The sequence below is a fragment of the Terrapene carolina genome, unplaced genomic scaffold, assembly GCF_002925995.2.
Source record: "Terrapene carolina triunguis isolate 2854851 unplaced genomic scaffold, T_m_triunguis-2.0 Scaffold67, whole genome shotgun sequence".
Lineage (NCBI taxonomy): Eukaryota > Metazoa > Chordata > Testudines > Emydidae > Terrapene > Terrapene triunguis.
The window spans coordinates 46,948,970-46,974,275 of record NW_020664418.1 but is presented as its reverse complement, the minus strand read 5'-3'; the positions used below and the strand labels follow the sequence as shown (position 1 = coordinate 46,974,275).

At 42.0% G+C, this 25,306-nt stretch overlaps 1 protein-coding gene across 2 annotated transcripts in view; it reads left to right on the top strand.

Moving 5' to 3' along the window:
- MEGF11 (multiple EGF like domains 11) overlaps window positions 1–25,306 on the top strand; it is a 246,274-nt gene that overhangs the window by 180,895 nt on the left and 40,073 nt on the right. For both annotated transcript variants that reach the window (XM_026648563.1, XM_024205469.1), the window contains exons 13-17: window positions 12,491–12,637; window positions 15,354–15,488; window positions 20,335–20,463; window positions 23,201–23,329; window positions 24,020–24,148. In XM_026648563.1, coding sequence (XP_026504348.1) covers window positions 12,491–12,637; window positions 15,354–15,488; window positions 20,335–20,463; window positions 23,201–23,329; window positions 24,020–24,148 — 669 coding nt within the window. The remainder of the gene's footprint in view (window positions 1–12,490; window positions 12,638–15,353; window positions 15,489–20,334; window positions 20,464–23,200; window positions 23,330–24,019; window positions 24,149–25,306) is intronic.

Sequence of the window (25,306 nt, the reverse complement as noted above, 5' to 3'; positions counted from 1 at the left end):
CAGGAGTGCCGATTTGTTAACTAGAAACTGTTCACGAAACTGGGTCGGTTTTGACAAATCTCGACTCAAAAAAATTATGGAAAAAAATTGAAATGGTTCCATTTTGACATTTTTTGAACTGGAAAGTTTTGGGTTTTTAAGTCAAAATGACTTTTCCTTTTGAAATGTCAGTAAATTTAGACTAACGGAGAAAAAAAAGGGTTGAAATCCAATCAAAACATTTTGATGGATGCAAACTGAAAATATTTGTGAGGTTTGCGAAAATTTCTGAGAGTTCAACTTTTCATCGTGATTCGGGATGGGAAAAATTTTCAAATCTTGAAAATTTCTCCCGGGATGGGAAAAACACTCCGTACCAGGACAGAGGGACATTGGCAGGACTGTGTGTGGAACCATGCACTGCCAGAGCTGCGCTGCATCTCCAAGATCGACATTGCAGCACCTTTCACAATTGCACACCACGTTCACACACACAGTTAAACAAAGCCATCAGTCTGTGCTGACACACACAACGTGTCTAATTCCTCTCTGCTCTGACTCGGAATGTTCTGCCTAACCCTTCGAGTTAACGGTGATGGTGTACATTTTGCTATTCTTTTTGATATTGCAGTGGGATTAAATAAGATAGTGGGAAATTTTCAGATCCTTTTAAAGTTAAGGTCAGCACAATCCTGTTTAGCTGAATTCCTTGAATCTGAAATGCTCTAATCTGAATCCTGGTTGTCTTCTTTTCCGTCTCTCTGATTTTTATAGAATGCCAATAATATCTAGACTCTCCCAATGCGAATAGTTTAGTTTAGCCAGTAACTCCTCTGATTATCCAAATGTTTTTGATGTCCCCAAAACATGCAGAATAAATGGGGTTGTACTGTAAACATAAAATGGAAAATACTCAACAGTGTGGCTAATTATAAACTCCACTGGGAAAAATCAGCACGTTTTTTAATACACGGTCCCATGATTGTTTACCTTTAATTAGTCAGGACTGCAAACACAGTCCGGGAAATGATTGTGCTGTTGAGAAAAAGGTATCCCATTATTTCACTGATGCTTTTAAACAATTCAGTTTGTTCGTGTTTCACAAGATTAAGTTGCATCTCTGACATAACAAATACAAAGTCACAATATGAATTTACTGTCATCCATAATCTCAATCTCTTTCATAAATCGCTAGCCATATAAAGCCTAATTGTCTCTTATTATATCCAGAAATATGGTACAGTGGGTGTGGTAGTCTCAAATTGTAGGGATTTCCTCATGTGGTTGTATAAGTGAGCTAATGGAGTCAGGAAATGTAGGCTGGTCACAGATAAGGTTAGCTTTGAGGCATGAGACTTTGCCTTGTAGAGAATTTGCAGGCTGCAAGCGACATCTGCACTGTCACTCAAACACAGAAACATGTTTCTTCTCTCCTGTGGACACATTAATTCAGTAAAACTGATAAGCCTTTTACTCAAGGGAAGGCCTTTTTGAATTTTAAAGAAACAGTGTCCACTTTGACAGTAAGCTCTGAGGTATTTTTAACTTCTCTCTATTTGGGCTCTTTGTGAAAAGATGATACACTTTGCAAGGAAGGAGGAAAGAGAGAGACTTTCCATTAAAAAAATATAAAATGCCATAAAAATGAATGATTATATTAACATGATACTTCCCCATTTATTGCAATATTTGGTTTATACACCTCTACCCCGATATAACGCTGTCCTCAGGAGCCAAAAAATCTTACCGCGTTATAGGCGAAACTGCGTTATATCGAACTTGCTTTGATCCACCGGAGTGCGCAGCCCCGTCCCCCTGGAGCACTGATTTACTGCATTATATCCGAATTCGTGTTATATCGGGTCGCGTTATATCGAGGTAGCGGTGTAATAATAATTCTGTTGTCATCAATGGAGATTCTCCAGGTTTACACTTCCATAACTGAGGATAGATTCTGGCCCTATGCATTTAAAACCAGGAGAAAATCTAGAAGTTGTGCATTTTAAAGTAACTACAATAGGGTTTTAAGTAGTTTGATACGTATTATTTGAGGTACACTTAAAGCTATTCCTCTACCATGGTTACTAGTTCTCTGCAATATTGCTTCACTCAGTATTCGCAGAGAGGAAAGCGTAGCAAAGCTTGCGACAAAACCGCGTGATATGCCACATCGACCATTAATTAAAAACTTGTTTAATCTACCAGATAGTCGTCTGCCCTCAGAGCACCCATTGTGGATAAGTTTACCGGGTGAGGGATTTACGGTAGAGAACGTGTGGAGAGCTTCATGATCCGTAGAGAAACTGACAAATAATTATCTTGTCTCGGACCCCAATCAACATCAACCCGGGTTTGATTAACCGCGAAGGCAATGGAGCCCCCTGAATCGGTTTCATACTGGACATGGAATTTGTGCTGCAGCAAAATTTCAGTGGAGTTTGAGACAGGCTACTATGTTGGTGTGGGCAGCCACAAACCATGGCACATATTGTTGAGGACTGCAAACTAACTCCACTTCCTGGAAGTCCTCATGCCTTGAACATCGTTGATAAGAACTCTGTGGCTTGGCTTTACCGGATTGCATATGCCAAATAAATAAACAGTAGGTTGATACAACACAGCACTTCAAAGTACATTATGTTGTGATACAAATAAGCCTTTTTCTTTTAATCAGACTGTTTCACACTTTCTTGGTTTGTGATACTAAGCATAAAATATTAGAATGAAGCAACAGCAAATTCCTATTAAACATGCAATTTCTAGATGTCTAATACCATTTTACAAGCCATATTTTAAACTTTATCATTCTTGGCAGTCTTATCCCAGATTTTTAAATTAATAATTTATTTTTGTGATTATTCTGTATCCTTATATTAGATTTAAACAGATGGGAAAACTAGAAATTTCAGGAGTCATTTCATTCTCTCTCTCCTCTGGATTGTGCCTTTCAAATGTAAAAATCATTTCCATCTGAAAAGGTATGTGGTTACTCTCTGGGTTTCCACAAGTGCCCTTCAGTCTATAAATGTAACATAAGCCTATTAGAAATTAGCTTTAATTTTTCATTGACTTAATTTCAAGTGAGTTGATAAGATTTTAATGTCATTCTGTGCTTAAACATTCTCTCTTTGATGGAACCCTTTAAGTATGGTTCCTGCTGATATAAGGCAAATTTTCAAAAATATGAATTATGAAGTTATATCAAAGACTTCATTGATGTCCCGCTATTAATTACGGCAGTGGCATTCCTTGACTAATATCTAGGGGGCCCCAGAGTCTCATCTAAAGCAGACTTAGTTGTGTTTGTCTTAAGCCAAATCTGAACCAAATTTAGGGCACAGTCCAGTTTTGATACCTCGGTGGGAGCAGGATCCGAGTACATATTGACTCCAATGAGACTACACTTGTGTTTAAAGGTAAGCTGTGCAGGATCAGGGCCATAAATAGGGAAAGTATGAACATAATTTAGTACAATTTTAATTCCTTTTGGTTTTCATACATAGTCAGATTCTTATCTGGTGTAAGTAGATGTAGCTCCATTGGTTTCATTGGAGCTATGCTGACTTAACCCAGCCGAGGGTTTGGTCCAGAAAGTTTAACTTGGCGCTAAATATATGCAGCTATTTTCACTTAACAAACACGAATGTATGTTAAATACAAGTTTGAATACGTGTACGGTAAGTTATTCTGTAAGTAGATCTGGGTGAATAATAATGCAAATAAGTTATGAACTGTATAGTGCCTTAAATACTGAATGTCAGAGCGCTGTGTTTTGGAAGGAAGGAAGAAAGAAATAAAAACAATTTGAAAAACAACTAGCAGGCTGAAAATTTTCATGTACATTTTTGATGAAGAACTTTGAAAAATGTAAAATATCTGTTTTCTACAAAAAAAGAGAAAAGATTGAAATTCACTAAACCTTATTCAGTATAAATCATTTCCCCAGCTCTACTAGTAGATCCTGCCAACGATCTTCCCAGCTCATGAGTTATTGTAGGGATTAATCAATAAAAGGACTGGAAAACAGTTTAAATTGCTACCTTTAAAAAGCCCCTCCCTTGCCAGCAGATGGATAGCTTGGTTCTGCCTCATTTCATTCCTGCTGCTCCCTGGCCAGAGGTCATGTCAAGAGTATGGGGTGAGGTATAAAGGAAGGGTGCTGAAAGGAATGAGCTGAAATTGACTCCCCCCAAAATCCCCCTCCCTTCATCATCCTTTCTCCCTGGTGGCCATAATCTCTCCCTCCTCCCTAGTGAGCCCCAGAGAGTATCTCATAATCCTGGAAACTGGCCAATCCTTAAGGCAGAAAGAAAACCTTAAAAGTTTTTATTGTACAAATTCCCAGGTTTCCATGCTTTATATCTGAACTGTTCTATAGATAATTGAAAATGGTGGTAGGAGTGGCACTCCATAGAGGTGCAGTAGGCTGTAAATGTATTACAATCAGAAAAACACTTACAGTAATGGGCGTTTATATCCCCCATGCATTGATGAGAGAAAAGACAATTTAATCTTTCACTGGCTGCTGGAGCAAACCTTGTACTTCATCATTTAGGGCCAGGCTATGGAACCATTGCTCTGACTGATGAGCTGTAACTCACATGAGTAAATGCTCACCAGCATGAATATCGGTTCCACAACTTAATGCTTAGGATGGCTTCTTGGCTAGAATTGCACTCTGAAGACTACAAAGAATGTGATGGCTGTTTCCTCTGTAGAATAATTTCACTGTGTAAAAACAAAAATCGCTTCTACTTTGCAGACTTCACAGATGGTTATCAATTGCTAGTGTTTTCCTTTCCCTTTAAGGGAGATCCCGTTTTATTTGTTTCTATCTCCTGCCCTTCACAAACAGAATTGTCTGGTTCTCCGGCGTTCCAGTAGCTGAACGATTTTGTCCTTTTGAATTTTACTCTGGTGTTCCTGATTGGATCTGAATCAGCCACCCAAGGCAAGCCTAGAAACTGGAATAAACAGAGAGATGTGGGGGAAAAAGGAAAGCATCAAGAATTCTTTACGCCATTCTGTTTATGTGCTACCATAATCCCTTCTGAATGAATGGTACAGCGCTAATCAGACACAGTTCGGTCTAGTGTTCTTATTGAATTTTCCTTTACCTAATGCAGACTGAAGCAGCAACATATTCGGTACATAGCAAAGCATGCCGATCCAGTCTGTAATACAAAACAGATTTAAGCAGATGTTATAGATAAAACAAGAGTATAGCCATATTAAATGAACAATGGGAGGAGAAGAGGGAAGGATAAGGAGATTATTATAGATTTTCTGAGACATTTGCTTTGATTGTTATGTATCAGAAAATTAGCATTCCCAGATTTTGGTGAAACCCTTTTCTGTTCTGATCTTGATGGCATCACCTTGTTAGTTAAACACGTTGGGCTAATTGCACTCTGGCTTCCTTTTGCTGTCCCACTGAAGTCAAGGGGATGGCAAAAAAGCATAACTCGGTCATTGCAGAACTTCACACGCCAGGCTATCGAGCAGACTTGAGCACCTTTGCTTAGGTGCCTGGTTCTACAGTTAGGGGCAAACACTGGCACCTAGGCTAGGTCTACACTACAGCGGGGGGTCGACCTAAGATACGCTACTTCAGCTACATGAATAGCGTAGCTGAAGTGGCGTATTTTAGGTCGACTTACCTGGCTGTGAGGACGGCGGCAAGTCGACCGCTGCCGCCTCTTGCCGCGGTGGATTTCCGGAGTCGACAGCAGAGCGATCAGGGATCGATTTTATCGTGTCTTCACTAGACGTGATAAGTCGATCCCCGATAGACCGATTGCTACCCGCCGATCCGGCGGGTAGTGAAGACGTGCCCCTAGACACTAAGGCCCAGAGTTTTAAATGTATGTGGGTGTTGATCCGCTCAGGCTTGCAACATCCAGCTGATTTAGGAGCCTAAGTCTCATTTCCAAAAGCAACTTGAAAGTCAATGGGCTGTAGGCTTCTAAATCAGTTGGGTGTTGCAACAGTGAGCGGAGAAACCCCTAGATCCCTTTAAAGATCTGGGCCTAAGGGCCTGTTTCAAAGCCCACTGAAGTCAGTAGGAGAGTTCCAGTTCAGTGGGCTTCATGGGGTGAGGACTTAGACTGGGTATTTGGGTGCCTGAGTGCCCAAGACAGCTCCCTGGTGTGAAACTGGGTGCCAGCTATTGGGGCACATGGCTGCTTCCTAAGCATGGTGCAGCAAGCAGGTTGCCCCACAGGATAAAGGCGGGCAGGACTGTGTCTTGTGAAGGCTTTTCCCACTGGAGCGAAAGCCACACAAGGCACTATCTGGCCCTAAGTCAGCAAATAAATACATGTCTAAAGCAGTCTTTCAGCCTGTGGTCATTAGGACATCTACCAGTTTTTTAAAGTGGATATTATTATGGTTTCAAGGTGTCCACAAACTAGCATTAAGAATTTTACTGATGGAGATAAAGGTCAGCTGGCAACCCAGAAAGTCAGGCGTAAAACACCAAACTTCAGGCTTCCACTGTATTTCCTGCACAAATTTGATGCCTGTTTGTTCATAGAAAAGCAGTTCTTTCCAAAGCTATTTAAATGCCAAGGATAAGAGATTATTATGACATCATATCATACTGAGAGACAGGTGGAAGAGAGTGAAATGTTTGTGTTGGATCCAAAATGTCTATGGAAATCACGCCTGTCATTGCTAATTCACATTACATCTGTCTTTGGATTGTGATTATTGAGAAAAAGTTGAAGACCTCATTCAGAGAAATAATTACAGTTGTACATCAATAGATATATAGTTAAAGTACATAGGAAAAAACCTACTTCCTATAATTTATCATCCCCGGAAAATAATTACTCTGTGCAGTACATGGATTCTGCTGCAGAAGCTAATGTCAAGTATAGATTGGCCCAAAACAGGACACTGGCTCTCATTTATTCTGTCCACTTTTTTCTCCCCTCTTTGTTCTTCTGGAGGCAAGTTAGAAAAACAACAGCAGGCTTCTTTAAGAGCAAAAGATACAACCACTGAGCCTGAGCAATCTGGAGTGAGGGTCCCCGGTACCAACCTCACGGAACCATTCACCGGCACCGAGACACTGGTCTCTGGCACCAGATGAGCAGCACTGCTCCCCGGTGCTGTACCACTCGGCACCACCGTGGACGTCTAGGTCCAGGTCATCGGACTCAGAGGCTGACTCCTGCTATTCAAGGCGCAGCCGGTACCGTTTGGACAGGCAGTATGCTAGTATGGTGCCGTGGCAGCCACCAGCACAATGGTCCTTTTGTGGGCCTACCACCTCGTGGGCCTACCACCAGGCCCATGGCTCTTTCTCCAGGGGCCCGCAGTCGGTGGCCTCTGAGGGAGGTGCGCCCCCACCAGCCAGGAACTGTCCTCCTCCTTGGGGTTCCGAGACCATGTCGGCTCATGGCACTCTGCGAGATCCAGCTTCTGCACCTGCGCCCGGCACCGAGACTGCAGTCGACAGCGAGAGCCATGGGGCTGATCGGGACGACGACAGGCAGCTGGAAGGCTAGGAGGGCACGATGCCGCCTCTGTTTTTGTCGACGTCATCACCTGACGAAGCAGTGACAGGATCTTCTGTCTCTGGATCGCCCCCCCATCGATAGCAGGGCTCATCAGGACCGGCTACACAGGATCACCCACAATATGGAGTTGCAGGCGGAGGAGGTGGTTGAGCCTGAGGACCCCATGGTTGACACAGGCACCAGCGGTGCGTTCCACAAGGACACAGGCCTCCTCGGCGGCGTTCCTAGCCCAGGTCCCAATTCAAGAAATCCGCAGGGTGGCAACGTTGTCCTTGGTTCATACGTTCACCTCTCATTACACCATTACCCAGCACACCAGAGACGATTGCAGCATTCGGCAGAGTGGTGCTCCATAACTCCGACCCCACCGCGTAGGTAAGGAGTCACCTATTCAGAATCGATAGGAGCAAGTACTCAACGACGAAAAAACCGGTGACTTACCTTCTCGTAACTGTTGTTCGTCGAGATGTGTTGCTCATTATCCCCCCGCCTCCCCGTTTTTGGAGTAGCCAGCAAGAAGGAACTGAGGAGGCACCGGATCAGCAGGGTCATATATTCACTGCCATGGAGGCACCACTCCAGGGGGCTCCACAGCCAACCCGACGGCTGCTGCTAGGGGAAAAACTTTCTGACAACTGTGCATGCAGCAAGCACACCTAATTGGAATGGATAATAAGCAACACATCTCGAAGAACAACAGTTACAAGAAGGTGAGTAACCATTTTTACGAGAAGGTGCGTAACCGTTTTTTCTTTTTCAGGAGCACGAATCCCAGCTTTTCAGTGAATGTTCCTTTCCCAGAGGAAGCCTTGGCACCAGAGGGTTAATGCAGAATTAGTGCCGTCGTTAAAGTCACTAACCGTTCCCTTTTTGAGACCTGTGTTCAAATCCTCACAATTGCAGAGAGTGAGATTACCTCATTGCGCAGCCTAAGGAGTAGGTTCCCCATCTCACCCATGCCTGGGCTCAAGATGGGCCAAACGCGGATGAAATGCAGATCAGAAGGTGTTTTGCCAGGCAGAATTAAGGTGCCCTGATGGAACCCTGGGGGGAGACTGCGTAGCACATAACCACCCTGGAGCTGCTTCATATGAGGGTGGTCACGCTTGCCTTTTATGCTAAGAATAAATTCTGCCCTTTTAAAATAATAACAACTAAAAATCAGCATTTCACACGCTTGGTTCCATGTCTGTTGAGAAAGGTTTGTTTACTGGGTGTAAATGACTATGCAAGGCTCTCTGTACCACTCAGGCCATGTGGTGTATGCGTTTGAATATCTAGGTTGGAAGGGACCTCAGGAGGGTCATCTAGTCCAACCCCCTGCTCAAAGCAGGCCTAATCCCCAGACAGATTTTTGCCCCAGATCCCTAAATGGCCCCCTCAAGAATTGAACTCACAATCCTGGGTTTAGCAGGCCAATGCTCAACCCACTGAGCTATCGCTTCCCACTGGGAGAGTGGCCATGCAAGACCACAAATACAATCAGCCAGCTCAAATGCCAATCATGGCAACAGGCATTGGGATCATTGACTATGCAGATCCAGTGACCCTAAACACTCCCATACCTCTATGGCATAGAGGGGACAGTGGCCAGTACTCCATTTTGCAAGCTGGCTTAAGGACTGGGATCAAGAATCTTGCGTTGGCCCCCAGCACCTGCATCTTTTGCTCACATACAGCCGCTGACTCTGGCTTTACGTGAGTGACCATGAATTTCACTCACTATCTATCCCCAAATCATTGTTTGAAAAGCTCTTGGTGTGCTACCAGGGAAGCGTGATTTTATTCTCACATCAGCAATTGCAACAAGAACCTGGTACAGTAAGTCATTTCCTAGCATTCAGGAAATGGGGTTCATGAGTGGAACTGCCTCCTGCAGCTTTGAGAATGTATTCTTATGGTAGTTGTCTTCCTAATTTGTGCATAACACATGTGAAATGAGGCATTTGTTCATAAATCACGAACCTTTGGTTGCAAGTTGAAATTATGCTGAAATGTGTGGAATTCAGCATTTTTTGTATATTTCTGGGAATTACATATTGAACACTAATTGCTTATCAAAAACGTTCATCTGCAAATTTCTAAGTAAAGATTAAAGTTTTACATTAAGGAAGCTTCATGCTCCAGTAACTCTGATCGTAAAGTAGCTGGGCGTGATATACTCAACCTTACTATATTGTCAAATTAGGGAAGTGTAAACTAAGGTGCTTCTTCAGCAAAATTCCATACAATGCACATGCCCAGGTTCAAATTTAACTGCTTGTTTTCACTTGCAGTGCGAGGTGGGTATTATTTTTGAGCCTCCAAAAGAGAAGTCTTCCAGAAGAATTACTTTAGAAATAATACAAAGGGGCTTCTGTCAAAATGTATTGCAGAATCTTTTCAATGGTCTTTTGAATATTAATAAATAAGGAGGTGTAATGTGTGGAATTTGTCTTATACAAAGGCTGGTTTTTTTCCCCCTTCTACATTTTGTTAGAACAATCAGCCTCACAATTACTCATTGCCTCAGTTAGGAAGGAGAAGACATCCCTCATTATTCATTACTTAGGCAGAGGCTTTTCTGCTGCAAAGAACATCTATGGCATTCTAATTCAGCTACTTTTAAAGGAGAGGAGTCAATGTCATTCTTTCTCAACTTTGGGAAAAGCGACCAGAAATAATGCTGCTTAATTGTCTCCATTTATAAATAGCCCCTCCACAGGAGGGGAATTGTATTTTTAATACTGCAGTCAGGAGGAAAAGGCACCCATCCCTCTAAATGTATGTCTTGGGTTTAATTTTGGGAGCTGAAATGGGGGCATTTAAAAGTATAAATAATAAGCACGTATAGTGTGTAAATATAAAATGTGTACTTTATTTTATTGAACTATTTATACTACATTATATACTTACTCCCCCCCCCAACCTAAACAAGCCAAAAGATTTCTTTTATTTCAGAGATATTTTTGTTATCACTGCAGCTTTCCCTTGTATTATTTAGCTCATATAAATTCCCCTGTTCTTCTAGTCCCTTGTCTTTCTGTTTGGGTTTGTGTATTAAAATGTGAAGAGGGGGAGTTTTTACTATGGGTTTTCTTGTATCTTAATTTGTTTTTTATTTTTTTAAGTTGTACAGCCTTGGTTGTGGCTCTTTAAGTAAAGCTCTGAGTATGTATTATTAGAAACTCCATTTTAAACTGAACTTTTAACTTTCCACCCCTGCCGACCTCTGTTAAGATTTTCAAGGAAGGTTCATCATAACCATGTGATTAATCTTCAGAAACAGGAAATTTTGGCTCTGATATTTCTCAGTGTATTTACTTCAGAGAGTTATAAAATGAACTTGAAACTGCACTGTAAGTGTGTTTATAATGACTTTTAGCTGATTTAATAATCCTCAACATTTGGTGACGGTACAGATTACAGCTTCACAAATACAGAACATTACCTGTAGCATCCAGATGAAGATATCAGAGGTGTAGGAAATTACTTGGGATTGTATTTATCCTTAGTAGTGCATTAATCCAGCCTCTGGCTGAGGCTGGATCTTTCAGCATCTTTGTCTGCATTTATCCCATTATGCAGTGGGAACATGTGCCTGGATGATAAAGAACTTCTTCATGTTGAAAAAGTAGCTGGGGCCCGTGTACACCATCAAATCTTGGCGCAGCAGTTGGAAAGCACCTGGTGTGGTAATGCTGTTAGGAGAATTTTTAAGCCAATAGATATTTTTTATATCGATATCTACAATGTGCCAAAGCTAATACCACTTCCTACTGCTGGCAGCTCTTTATGTCTCAGCTCCTGATCTAGCAACCTTTTACTCACCTGAGGAGCATTTAATCATGCAGGTAGTTCTGTTGATCTCAGTGGGCCTACTCACATGAGTAAGGGCTCCTCATGTGGGTAAGGGTTTGCAGGGTCAAGTCCTTAGTTAGTTTGATTCAGGTGTCTACAGAGACACAGCACAAGATTGTATTTAAATGTCACCAGTGAAAACAATACTAAAGAAATGCAGCTTTTAAGTCCCCTGGCAGGGTTTTTCTGCACCTTTGAAGCTTTGATTGTCATAAGAATAAATGTCAAACAATTGCCTTGGGAATAATTTGAGGCTGAATTTGCGATTGCCAGTCTCCACTTGTTTACATGTCAAATTGTGTGCCGACAGACTCCTGCCCACATGTTGTTGCTTGCGGGATCAGGACATGAACGTATTAACATACAGACCCTCTGTTGAAAACACAGCAAGCTCTGGGGTGAAATATGGCAATGGTGCAATAACACAGACACTATACAGCGGTTTAGGACAGAAAATGACAAATATACTGGATATAATTGAATCTAAGTACAGTGGGGAATTTTAGAACTAAAGTATTTTCATGGCGCTGTGATTCGTTTTTCTTTTTCAATCTTATTTCACAGCAATGGTTTTGTGACCAGATTTCAACTGACTCTTTATTTCAAGACCCATTATTTGAGATACTTGATGATCTTTAAAAATTGTTAGTCCTTGATCCCACCGAAGATGACTAAGGTACGTCTACACTGCAGCAGGGAGTGAGACTCCAGCCTGGACAGACAGACTTGCCTTAGCGGACCTCGAACTAGCATGGTAAAAATATCAGTGTGGACGGACGGACGTTGGGTTGCAACTCGGGCTCTCAAGAGAGCCCTGGGTGCCACATCCATGCTGCTATTTTTAGCGTTCTTGCTCAAGCTCCGCTAGTATGAATCTGTCTACCTGGGGTAGGCGGCTTGCTCCAGCTGCGGTGTCGACATACCCGTAGGGCTCAATCCTGCATGGCGTTCAGCAACTTGCAGGATTCACCGTTGTGCATTTTGAACTTTCAACCTATCAGGCAAGTAGGAGAATAGTTATTTTCTAGCCAGGCTCCCTTACTTGCTCTAATGCCCTGTAAGTTAAGAGCCTACCCAAGCATCTGTTTTATCAGCGAACTGAATGAGCTGCGCTGAAAGCTAATGTATGCATTTGCATTCTGTAGGCATCCATTGTGATAATGTATGCGCACAGGGCCGCTGGGGACCAAACTGCTCCATCTCTTGTAACTGTGAGAACGGGGGATCCTGCTCACCGGAGGATGGGACTTGCGAGTGTGCGCCAGGATATAGAGGACCCATGTGCCAGAGAAGTAAGACTTACCATTTCTGCAGTGGGCGAGGAGCTTCTGAAGCGAAGCAAAAGAGGACGAAAGAGAGGCCCAGAAAAGGCCCTGTGGTAGTAAGGGGAAAGAGATCTCATAGCACCATGCTCCTGCCTCATTCACCCATTAGGGACTGCCCAGCCCACAAGAAGGATTGTAGCATGGTAATTCAGTTCCTGGAGGGCGGAGTTCTCAAGAGAATACCAGATTTTGCATTATTTTGGCTCCATAAATGGGTCTAGAGAATAAAAAAGGACTCCACAGGGCAAGATATTCTTGTTTAATAAGTTGTTTAGATGTAGGCAGAACCTGAATGCACAGCCCTAATAGCCAGTCCCCCATTGTCCTTCCCAAGAGCCTCATTGACATAGAGTCAATTGGGTGGGGGGGGGGTGGCAGGGACGGCTTTACAATGCTTTATCCGGCATTCCATAGCCATTAGGAAGGGGACATTTATTGCTGGAAAGGCGCAACCTCTGTGGGTACAGAACTCAGGAATTAAAAGTTGTGCCAGGGTAACTGTAGGATGCTCTATTTTGGGATTCAGTGAAAGAGCACAGGCTGCGCACAAACAGAAATGGGAGAGAGGGAGGAGCTTTTTATGCTTATTTTTATCATTGTGCTTGAGTGTCACGTGAGGTCCAGTGAACAAATGTAACAGACTCTGGAAGTAGAGATCATCGTCCGTCCAGCACAATGATAAATGGAAGTCAGATCGGGCCTGTTATATACTGAAGAGTGGCTAGTCATTGGCTATCAAAATAATGTGGCAACATCATGTCAATGCCAAAGTTAGTTTCAAGATCCTGCACTCTAGAAAAAGAAACACATAGGCTAGATGCCAACCTGGAATAGCTGCAGTCTCCTGCTGCATATTAAAATGTGCCAAGGAGATAAAATCTTCTCATTTGCCTTATCTAGAAAACCACTTATCTTCCCCTGTACCCCACATTTGATACCTAGTAGCTCTTCATACATCTATGGATGCCACACACCACTTTCTTGCTATCTAAAGAGAGATGGATTCACCTTTATTAATCTCTTTTGCTGCAGTACCCCTTCACACCCACTGTCCAACCCCAAATCACACGCCTCCTCTGATTTTTACAGGCAACACTTGCCACCAGCACACACTCATCTCTAACAATAATTTGTAGCTGCCAGTTTTTATTTAAAGCCCTTATAGTGATGACCTCTGTCACTGCTGTAGTTAATGGCCTATAAGCATTTTCATTAAAAACCCCTCTTTCCGGGTGCTTCAGCATATCTGTGCCGCTGTAAAACTCCTCTCCAAGGCTGACACATGGCACTCAAAGCTTCAGGGAATTGGGCAGGAAATTGTATTACAAGTTTGAAGCCCTAAGAGTGCAAAAGCAAAGGAAGGTAATAGTTTCTGGCCTTCCTGAGCTGAAAAACAGCTTAGTTTTATCAGCTGGAGGCATGGAGGCCGTAAGGGGCATCTCCTGTCCCCAGAGCACAGCTCCAGTAATGAGGCTGTGCCCTGACAAGATCCACTGGGTACTTGTGGGAAGAGGAATTCTTCCCTAAGCCACAGAGGGAGTCCGTGGCTGTTCGTGCAGTAGCTCCAAGCCTCTGAAACCCCCTTCTGTGGTGGAATGGCTAGAGGATCCAGCTCTCTCCCATGCTGACCCTACAATTCCCTGGGCTCCGGCATGCAGTGAGCCCCTAAAGAGTACAGCTCTGAAGCTGCAGGAGGGTTTGGCCTCCCTAAGCTTGTTCTCAGAATCCTTCCCCTTCCCCTTCAGGAAATTCAGAGTTAGGGATGGAATCCGGGGCTAAAGGGCAATTTTGCTAAAGCGGTAGCTTCTTCCTCAGCCGGTTTGCTTTCAGTGTGTATCCAGAATAACTACACTGACAAAAAGATTGGATAGTTGTTAGCCCTGCAGAACCATCTGGGAGAGGGATTCGGATTGCTTTATGGCTACTGTCTCATCAACAGAATTATCAGCCAGGTCTCAACGGCGGAATCTGTAGTAACATAAGGACCTCGATCCCATAGTGAATTTATGAGCTGGCAGAGAAGTCATCATTTGGCTATAAAACTGAGCCAATGGGGAATCTCATGAGTAAAAAAGAGGAAACACATGATGTAATTTTTGCGTTTTTCTTACTGCAGTTTACACTCAGAGTGTGTCTGCCTCTGTTGCAGGGTTTTCCATACACCATGTGCTTAAGAACAACAATGCAAGTTTAGAAAAGACACTTAGCCCTAATTCTGGTTTTATTCATTTGTGTGCAAATCCTACAGCGTTTTTGATTTAAGTTTTAAACAAGTTAAGCTCGCAATGTCTGTACTAATTGATATAGGCGTCTGTTGTGATTGCCCATGCAAATGGGGTAATCTTGCATGTCGCTACCATAATTACCCTTTTACTCTCACAGTTACCTTTGTTGGGTGCTGCCACTGCAATTGCATGTACAAATTAGATGCCCAGTTGCGCATGTGTTGTGCATCTAATTTGTTTAGTAATCAGGCACTTAATGTGGGGGGGGTGGAAGTAACTGAAAGCAATTTCTAATATATTTTATCTGATATTTTTAGAAATTAAATGAGGCTGTTTGCCTTAGATTATGGCACAGGCCGAGAGCCTTATAAAACTGATTAAGGGAGAAGGTTCTGATCTTAAAGTCTATGAGAAGACCTCTGAACTCCAGTGACTACTTGATCTTGTTCTTGCTTTAGTTTGTTCACCTGGCTTTTATGGGCATCATTGCAGTCAAGCATGTCCCCCGTGTGTGCACAGCAGCGGGCCTTGTCACCATGTTAATGGACGTTGTGATTGTTTGCCTGGATTCTTTGGCTCACTCTGCAACCAAGGTACCGATCCCAAGATACTCTCATGCCTATTTTTTCCTACATTTATGTGCAAGGGACTCTTTGCAGCAAGAACTCTTACAGACCGCTTTCAAGTTATCTGGTTTGTTTTTTAGCCTCAGCAGTTTAGATCACAAGAAACTGTTTTACTTCACAGGCGAAATGCAAATGGGTACTTAGTCATCTTTTTGTAAATATGTTGTACTCTGACATGCATAAATAAAACAGCTCTGCAGCTCAGTATTTAAGCGCATATAAAATGTGACACTTTCTGTAAATAAATCTGCTGTTCTACCATTTCATTTTCCTCCTGTTAATCCTAGTGTATCCTAAAGGTATGATGACACTTTCTAGTACACTTTTTAAACGTAAGAGGCTCACATCAGTTAATATAAATATAAAGGCCAACATGCTGAAACTTGGGTACTTAAATCTAAATATAGGGCCAGATAATTTATGCGACCCTTCTTGGCAGTGAACAGCACCTGGCTCCGTGAATGGTGGCATTGAAATCAGGTATTACTGAACACAAGGAAGGGAGGCAGGAAATTTGTTCCAGGGGCACTTAAATAAAAGTGGCTTGATTTTTCAGAAGTGCAGAGTGACCCCAGCTCCCATTAAAGTCAACCTCTGAGCACCTTTACAAATCCAGCCACTCTTATTTAGCTGTCTAATTTAGGCACCTATGTTTGAAAATGTTGGCCTCAATTTTTTAGTTGTATCCTACACCACCTGCAACGTCATTGCCATATTGTGCAGGACCTGATTTATTGCCTGCTTCTATGAGTATTTTCTACATATAGAGTTAATAGAGATTACTCTTAATGGCTATTGCTCTGGTTAAGTTACAGGCCTTGAAAAAAATTGAACTGACACTTTTTAATTACCTGCTTTTCAGTGAGTTACAAATTACAGACAGTACTTATGCAAAATCATTAAACACAGATTAAATATAACTGTATGTTTTCTTTTCCCTATGCTTTATATTCGGCTACCCAGTATACCAATTGATGTATTAGAATAAACATACTTCAGTCAATTTGTCCGTTTTATGTGAAAAGTTAGCCAAATTTCAAAGTGTAGAACTGGGCTAATTATCTGGTTAAGAAAACTCAATTTTATTTTTGCTTAACTGTTGAGTACTTCTGGGTTTACTTTGAAATGTTGATCTATCCAGCAGAATCACTTTAAAATATTAATGTCCTAATGAAAATCAAATTGTGTTGCGATTTGTCCTAATGAGTCATCATGTAACTTAATATTTCTAAAAAGAAGAAGGCTAGCATTTTTTCATGGTAGCATATACCTACAGTACACTCTGTAACATCAGAAATTCCATGTATTGACACAGTTTTGCTTAGAAGTCTAAGCAGCCAGCAACTGAGCAGCTGTTTTTATAAATATTTTTTCATAATCATGTATCAAATTGGATTGATGATACATTACGGCTGCCAGAACACACCTGACATCTCAGTGGGACTCTTAGTCCCACTTCAGAGCTTTTATAACTAATTAACATCACAATCAGGGTTGTTCTACCCACACAATACTTGCATATAGAAGCACTAGTAGTCCTTATTTCAGACCTGTGTTTAAAAATATCTTGAAGCTAATAATAAATGCTTGTTTGGTGCTCACCACTTGAAAGGAGAGTCGTCATATTAGATCGTAACCAGGTTTCCAAGCCTAAGGAGTGCAACCATGTTAGCAGAATAGTTCTTCTACTCGTTCTGTGTTAACATCCTTTAGTACATGGTACCCGTCTCCGAGCTGGAGGAAAGACAAGCAGATGCTCACACAATCCCACCGCCATCCTCCATCTCCTGTAACCGGAAGTTTCACTTGTGTGATGTGTAGCCTGTTGCCTGTGTCAGTGTCAGAATTCGTATCACAAACCTATTCTCAGGCACTAGTGTTCCATATTGCAGAGTAAATCAACTACATGTTTAAGTAAGCTTTTTGAGAACTGTTATTTAATTAAAAAAAATCCAGCTCTCATTTAAGTGATGCTATCTATTTCCATCTTAAAGATGCAATAAAAATATTGAATTGAAGTACTATGAATAGAGCATGGGATGGAATAATGGGACAGAACACAGGTTGACAGAGCCTTTTAGTTCTTTCTGCGGCTTGCTGTTTTTTCTAACTTCTTTTCTTCTTCTTCTTTGTTCTGTGTAGTTTTATCTCTTTTCATTTAGAGGACTATTCTGTTTAGTACATAATTTGAAAGTCAGCTTTATCCCTCTTGGAGATAAGTCTGTAGCTAGACTATATGCTATTGTCCTCTTCACCATTCTTAGGTTTCTGTTGTAGTAAGGGTATAGGATGGTATACGGTATAAGAGCAAATGAATCACAGCTCAGGATTTCAATCTGCGACTGATTCACATTCAGAATAGATTGAGGTCATCTGCAGTGAATGCATATAAGAAAGCGAGAATAGTTGAAATGGTAAAATAGTTGAATAATTCAGAGAAGTGCCTTTTTTGACATCACTATTATTTACAAGGATAGAAGTCCAGTTCTGTTTGTTACATTCTTCACAGAGATGGACTGTGTTTTATCTTGTTTTGAACAGACATCTGTTTTTGTCAGGGAGCACAGCCAATAAGAACCCAACAATTCATTCATTGTGCAGAATAAGACAAATACTGAGCAAAGCTTTCCATCAGTTTTAATGTTAAAGATTTTCTATAATTTTGTAGGAGGTTAAAGACATACCTATCTATTCATTTTTATATTTCTTTGCCTACACTGCAGAGAAAAATCAGACACAGCTTTTCCCCCCCATCTTCTTGAGTAAACTGCGCTAGGTGAACCTATAGGAATAGTTTTGGTTTGTTTTAATTTGTGGAATACCTCTTTTAATAAAGCACATACAGGCATCGCTAAGACTTTTGTTGTGATCCATTGATAAACATGATTATTTTTTATGATTTTATCATAATGGTAAAACTTAGCTTACAGTGATGGCTGCGCTTGTAGATAGCTTGAGAGATGCTGACTGAGCGAAGCCTGAATTTTCAGCAGTAGCACTTGTGCTTCCTTGTGGCAGATGACTTTCTCCAAGCTTACATGGTGTAAATATTCAGGCCTTGTTGGCTTGTCCTGCCTTTCCGTTATCCTCCTAGGGCCTGATTCTGCAAGGTGCTGAGGGTCCCAACTCCCATTGACTTTGCTGAGCGTTGGGAAGCTCGGGGGAGATTTTCAGAAGTGCCTAAAGGATTTAGAAGCACAAGTTCCATATCTCTCTCCCTCATGTCATGTTGAGAGTTGCAGGATTTAATGCAGTCTTGTTGTCACATCAGTCTCTTCTATCATGAAAATAATTTTACACTTCTTCACACGTATACGCTTAGTTGTACAGCTAGTGATCTTGTGAAGGGGGATTGTATATTATAGGCAAACTCCCTGCTGGTTTGTAGGCTGCTGTGCATCCCAATATGAGAGACTTACACTCTGTGCATTAATGACTTCAGGTACTCCGGTTGTTTACCTTTCCACCTAAGACATCAGTGCCAGGTTAAAAAGAAATGTTTTCGATTCCTCATAATATGCATCACATTAATGAGACTCCCATTCTTGGGCCAGACAGGCAGAGCACAGATAATTGGTGTGTCAATAACTTCCAGTGCTCTGCCGAAAGATGTGCAGTATTGTTCTTCGGTGTTCCAAAGATTTATTCACAGAAAGCTTGCAGTAGCATGCAGGGCAGATGCAGTTAGCTCCTCAGTGTAGCTTCCAGCTATATTCAGTCCACATTCCTGGATCTCAACGTGAATAAGTCTAGCCTTCTTGAGACTATTTTGCTAGGACATTGTTTCCCAAACTTGGGACACCGCTTGTGTAGGGAAAGCCCCTGGTGGGCCAGGCCGGTTTGTTTACCTGCCGCGTCCGCAGGTCCGGCCGATCGCGGCTCCCACTGGCCGTGGTTCGCTGCTCCAGGCCAATAGGAGCTGCTGGAAGCGGCGCGGGCTGAGGGACCTACTGGCCGCCGCTTCCAGCAGCTTCCATTGGCCTGGAGCAGCGAACCGTGGCCAGTGGGAGCCGCGATCGGCTGGACCTGCGGACGCGGCAGGTAAACAAACCGGCCTGGCCCGCCAGGGGTTTTCCCTAAACAAGCAGCAAACCAAGTTTGGGAAAGACCGTCCTAGGAGAGCCCACCATTAGGACATTTTTTTTCTGATATTCAGCGTAAATTATTCCTTTCCTTAATTTAATCCCAATCATTGTAGAATCAAATAAATGTAGGGCTAGAAAAGACCTCAAGAGGTCCTCAAATGTAAAGCAGGACCAAGTATACCGAGATTGTCCCTGACAGATGTATGTCTGGTTATAATCCCTTGAGCCACCTTAACAGTCCCATTCCTTCTTTGGAGTTTTCTTCCCTCTGAAGGCATCATTTGGCCGACTCCTTAAATCAGTCCCTTCTGCCCCCTCAGTTATGTCTCTGAATTCCCTTCAATTTGTTTTTCTCTTTCTGGTACTGCAGTGCCTACAACTGATTGAAAGAAATTAAAGAAAGGGAGGGGGCAGACCAGTTATTGTAATCTTAGGTGTTACTGGTAACCATCTTTTCAATCAGAAATATGGGGTTTGAGGTGCCAATGTTACAAGAACGTGTTTTATACCCAGAATGTTGCCAGCCAAAATGGACTTGGTTAGCTTCTTCCTTCTAGGGTTTTTTTGTTTTGTTTTGTTGTTGTTGTTGTTTGTTTTTGGAGTAAGAGTTGTCCCTGTTTGACTTACACCCTTTCTAGGACAGGTAAATATCATTATTACTTTTAACCAGTAATCGCTAGCCATTAAGTCATATTATTTCCTAACACTTGTGCCTTGTATTTCTACAGTGTGTGCCAGTGGACGGTATGGGAAGAACTGTGCTGAGGTCTGTCAATGTACCAACAATGGCACATGCAATCCTATTGATGGAACTTGTCAATGTTTTCCGGGATGGATAGGGAAAGACTGCTCTCAGAGTAAGCAAAATTTTGGTTTTTACATATCTTATTTTAAGTTTATTTGAGTTTTAAATGCTCTAAAGTTAAGGACAAAAATGATATTTCCAGGGAAATCCCTAAAGTGTTCTAGCAGCCAGTGCTTTATTCTCTTTATAGCTTATTTCTTTTAATTAATCTGTTAGCTTTGGCTTGAATTAGCTTCTGCATTGGAATTTGCATGGATAGTTACTAGCTCCTATGATTGTATAGCAAGGTCACAAGCTCTTCTCAGTAAAGAAAGATCCATGCTCCCTTTTAATTTCTAGTTGAATTCCATTTTTAATCACTTTCTTTCACCTATTACATGAGAAATTATTAGCCAATAAATGTTTTCAGGTACCAGGCCCACACCGTTGAGAAATTCAGAAGATGATATATTCCTATTAAATGTAATTTAATTGTAAAAGGCAATGTGGGTTTGGAGGGATGCATAGCTTCTTGCTGAAAATTGCCCAGGTAGAAGATTGACATTTGCTGATCCCAAAGTGTCATTCCCTGAACATGTTCCTTAATTGAAGACAGATCACAGTGGGAAGCAATATCCTATCATTCCGAAATGTTACTTCATATTCAGGATACAACTAGCGTATTAGACAGCATTCAGAATAAAATATATTAAACTTCGGGTGATAAAGTATGAATCGGATAAAAACAGATGGCTGTAATTTTGCTATTATTGTGTGTCTTCCACAGGCAGAATATTGCTGTCATTCAAAAAAATAAAAAAAGCTGTAAACTCCATGGATTGTTCATTATATTTAACCATGTAATTGGGAAATGACTGTTAGTGTCTGTTAACCTTGAAAAAAAAATGGGTTTTTTGCTTGCTGAATGGGACCTGATGGTTTCTTCGGGGTTAGAAAATGTGAAAGTTACCAAAATGAACTCGGCATTCTAGCTGATATAGTTCTAGGGCTGTCTACTGCAATCATTGAAGTCAATAGGTAAATTCTCCCACAAAGAAATGGGATCAGACCTCCCAAACACCAAGAGTTACTTGGGGCGGCTGAGAGGGGGAGCTGCAAAGGAGACGGTTGTGGGTCCTGGATCCCAAAGCCAGTTCTAAAGCAACTGGAGAAGCGTGCAAGTCTCCTCTCACAAAGGCAATGTAGCCAGATGGGCATTTCTGCTGGGTTCTAGTGTGAATACCTTGCACCAGATCCTCCCCTAACTTGCACCTTGTGAATTCAGTGATTTTTTCTGCAGTTTAAGTCATCTTTCCTGTATATCTTGGCCACCCACTTAGGTAGGTCTGTCATACACCAGAACCCAGTTATTTACCTTCCAAGCTGCTGCCAGTGGAATTCCATGGGCTGGCTAGCGCACAGAGATTTGTGTACAACGTATGTGGCAGCATGGCTAACTCCACAAACCCTAACACAGCGGTTGTATCCCTCTCTCACAAACTGAGCTCCCACAACACCGAAAGAGGGAGAACTCTGCATATCAGGCGGCATGGACATGTTCACCACTGCTATACGTTCAGGTTGTCTGTGAACTATTTCTTGCCTTATAAATTCATGTCTTCAGTATGAATCAATGGAAATCAATGTTTTTTCTTTGAAAGGCAGCAAAAATATAGGTGTTATGCTGAAGGGTTATTAACTGGTTGGATCTTTTTATCTGGTACCAATAACTATGTAACTTATTGCAGTCACAGGAAGAGGCTTAACACGCTAACTTTTGAAAAAGCATTAGCATACTCGAAGACCTTAATTTATCTAAAAAAAATCCTCATCAACATAAACAAGTGGATGTTATGGATTTGAATTTACACTTCGCGTTCTTTACTCTTTTACAACATTTCACTACTGCTCTGTAGTACAAACGAAGTCAGTAGTTTTAGTACTTGATTGCAAATCAAATGTAAACTGTGAATAGCTGTGTTGTATTATGCAGGAATTCCAGAATATGAGGGGGGAAATTAAATTACTTTCGTATCTTAAAACTCTGTCTAAATTGACTCTGCAGATAAAAGCCAGTGAGGCAATAAGATTGAATAGAATATTTAGAGCAATATGCTGTCTGGATCATGGAGATATACTTATCTCATAGAACTGGAAGGGACCCCGAACGGTCATCGAGTCCAGCCCCCTGCCTTCACTAGCAGGACCAAGTACTGATTTTGCCCCAGATCCTTAAGTGGCCCCCTCAAGGATTGAACTCACAACCCTGGGTTTAGCAGACCACTGTAGCACCTCACAACTTTAATGTGTTTCTCCTCAGAACACACCTGTGAGGTAGGGCAGTGTTGTTATCCCCATTGCACAGATAGGAAACTGAGGCACAGAGAAACTAAGCGACTTGCCCCTGGTCACACATGAAGCCTATGGCAAGATAGGGGATTGAACCAGTGGCTCCCAAGTTCTAGGCCAATGCCCCTGCACATATGGATCAAAAATCTTGAACCGACAAATTGACCTGGCTGATGGACCAGTGTACCAATATGTAGCTCCATTGATTTCACTGGGTGTAAGGATCTACCAGCCTGGATCAGGTTGCAGGATGTGGGCCTAAATTTGAAGAAGGTTTTCCTTGGCTTGAAGCTAATTGCTGTTGTCATGAAATCCCTGTATTAGAAAGTAAGCTCTGCAGTGTGTAGGAGGCTGTCTTTGTATCTTTGTGCAGCCCCAAGCATGTTGTCATCACTTAACAACCATCAGTAATAATCACCTGTTAGTCTGAGTTATTAATTGCACTCTCTCTCTCTTTGTAGCTTGTCCAGCTGGTTTTTGGGGACCAGATTGCTTTCACACGTGCAACTGCCACAATGGAGCAATGTGCAATCCTTACGATGGAGAATGTAGATGTACCGCTGGTTGGACTGGGCTCTACTGTACTCAGCGTAAGGCTTTTAGAGACACTGTTCACCTGTCGGTGAATCTACCAGAGTATATGCTGCTACCTTGTGTCAGTTCCGGGCATTACAACACTGTGTGTTAATACACACGCTAGCATCTGCGAATCATTTTATCATATCACACACAAAAAAGGCCCGTCGGTATTGAACGTCCCTAATAAAAGGGCACCAGCCACATAGTTTCGTGACTTATTTTCATATTTTCACAAGCTGTAAGTAAGATCCAGGCCTTTAAATGCCCTGATACCTAGAGCCTAGTCCAGACAAAAATACAGCAGGCTTCTTGACCTGTCAAGGCCAGGTTTCAAGCCTTGAGCAGGTTCCTGTAAGAGAGAAGGTGGAATTTTGGAGGGCATGCAAGAAGCTCCCGTCATTTGCAAATAACTGATTGATCTGTAGCCTTTAAGATCATTTCTCTCTGTAACTATCTTCTTTTACTCTTTAAAAGTACAGTTTATATAGATGGTCAGGTTTTCCTTTGAATCACTAAAGAGGCAATTCTGAAAGATGCGGGGAAACACTGTCCAAGAACATTGACTGGAGGTTCCTCTCTGCATTTAGAGTAACAAAAAATATTATTAAAAATTTGTAGCTCTTAAAACACTTTGTACTTTTAATGCTACGAAGTTTATGTTTGTGTATTTCTGATTCTTTCCTTGTCCTGATTTTTGACAGGTTGCCCAGCTGCCTTTTATGGAAGAAATTGTGCCAATGTTTGTCAGTGTCAGAACGGAGCAGATTGTGACCACATCACTGGGCAATGCACGTGCAGAACTGGATTTACGGGCAAACAGTGTGAGCAAAGTAAGCAGCAACGTTTCTTCATTTTCCATGTCTCCTGAGGTGTTTTTCACTTTAGAACCTTGGTGGAAATTATAGATGTGGTACTGCTCGCAATTCAGCTTGAAAGAGGTTTGCTGTAATGAACATATTCCCTGAATTTCTTTGACAAACTGGGAAATATTCAGGCTGATCACTAAGCTTCTCTTTGTTTTCTACTGTAGTTTGTCAGGTTTAAAGGAATGGAACACGGGTTTGTCTCCCAAATAGAAATCAATACAGAATGACAGGCTTCATGGAGCGTCTCTGCCTTTGGGTTCTAACAGTGCCAGGCTTCCCGGAGCTTTATCTGTCTTGGGGTTCTAACTGGGCACTGGGCAGTCAGTAACAAATCATGCTTTTTCTTGACAAAATGCTTGCTAAGTAGCAAAATATGGAATAATCTGATGTTTCCAAATATAATGCTTTTTAAAATTAAAATACTCGTAAGTCATGGAGGGATATCAGAGATGGAAGAGACCTATGAATTCATGGAATACGTCCTCATGACAGTGCAGGGATAGAGTGAGTTCCCGGAGGCAGGTCTATCAGATATTAAACTGATACTGCACTTGGTCCTTTGAGGCATTTCAGCCTGTTTGTGGGACTGTGGAACAGTACAGCGAATTCAGTGTAAAACTGGGACAGCTGGATGAAAAAGGAGTGGGGGTGGGGTGGGGTGGGGTGGGGTGGGGCAGTCCTTTTTAGTAAGAAGCTACAGGCATGCTCTCAAATTTGTGCTCAATGATTTTTGCCTCCTTGAATCCCTTCGGTGTTATCCCAACCAGTCCTGTATCTCACCTCAGTACACAGAGCATTTGCTGCGGAGCTCCTGTTAGTACTAATAAAATAATGTGACAGATTTTCAAAAGCCCATGCAACAGCTGCGTCCACAGTTGTGCATGCAAATCAGCTAGTTAGACATGCAGTCAGGAAGCTGTACATGCAAATGTGAGGTATTGCAGACCCAGTGGTCTTGTGTTCATTGACTTTTGGAATGTGTGCATCGTTCCTAGATAACCCTTGGCTTTCGGAATTACATGGATTGTAGCAAGAAGAACAGGAGTACTTGTGGCACCTTAGAGACTAACAAATTTATTAGAGCATAAGCTTTCGTGGGCTACAACCCACTTCTTCGGATGC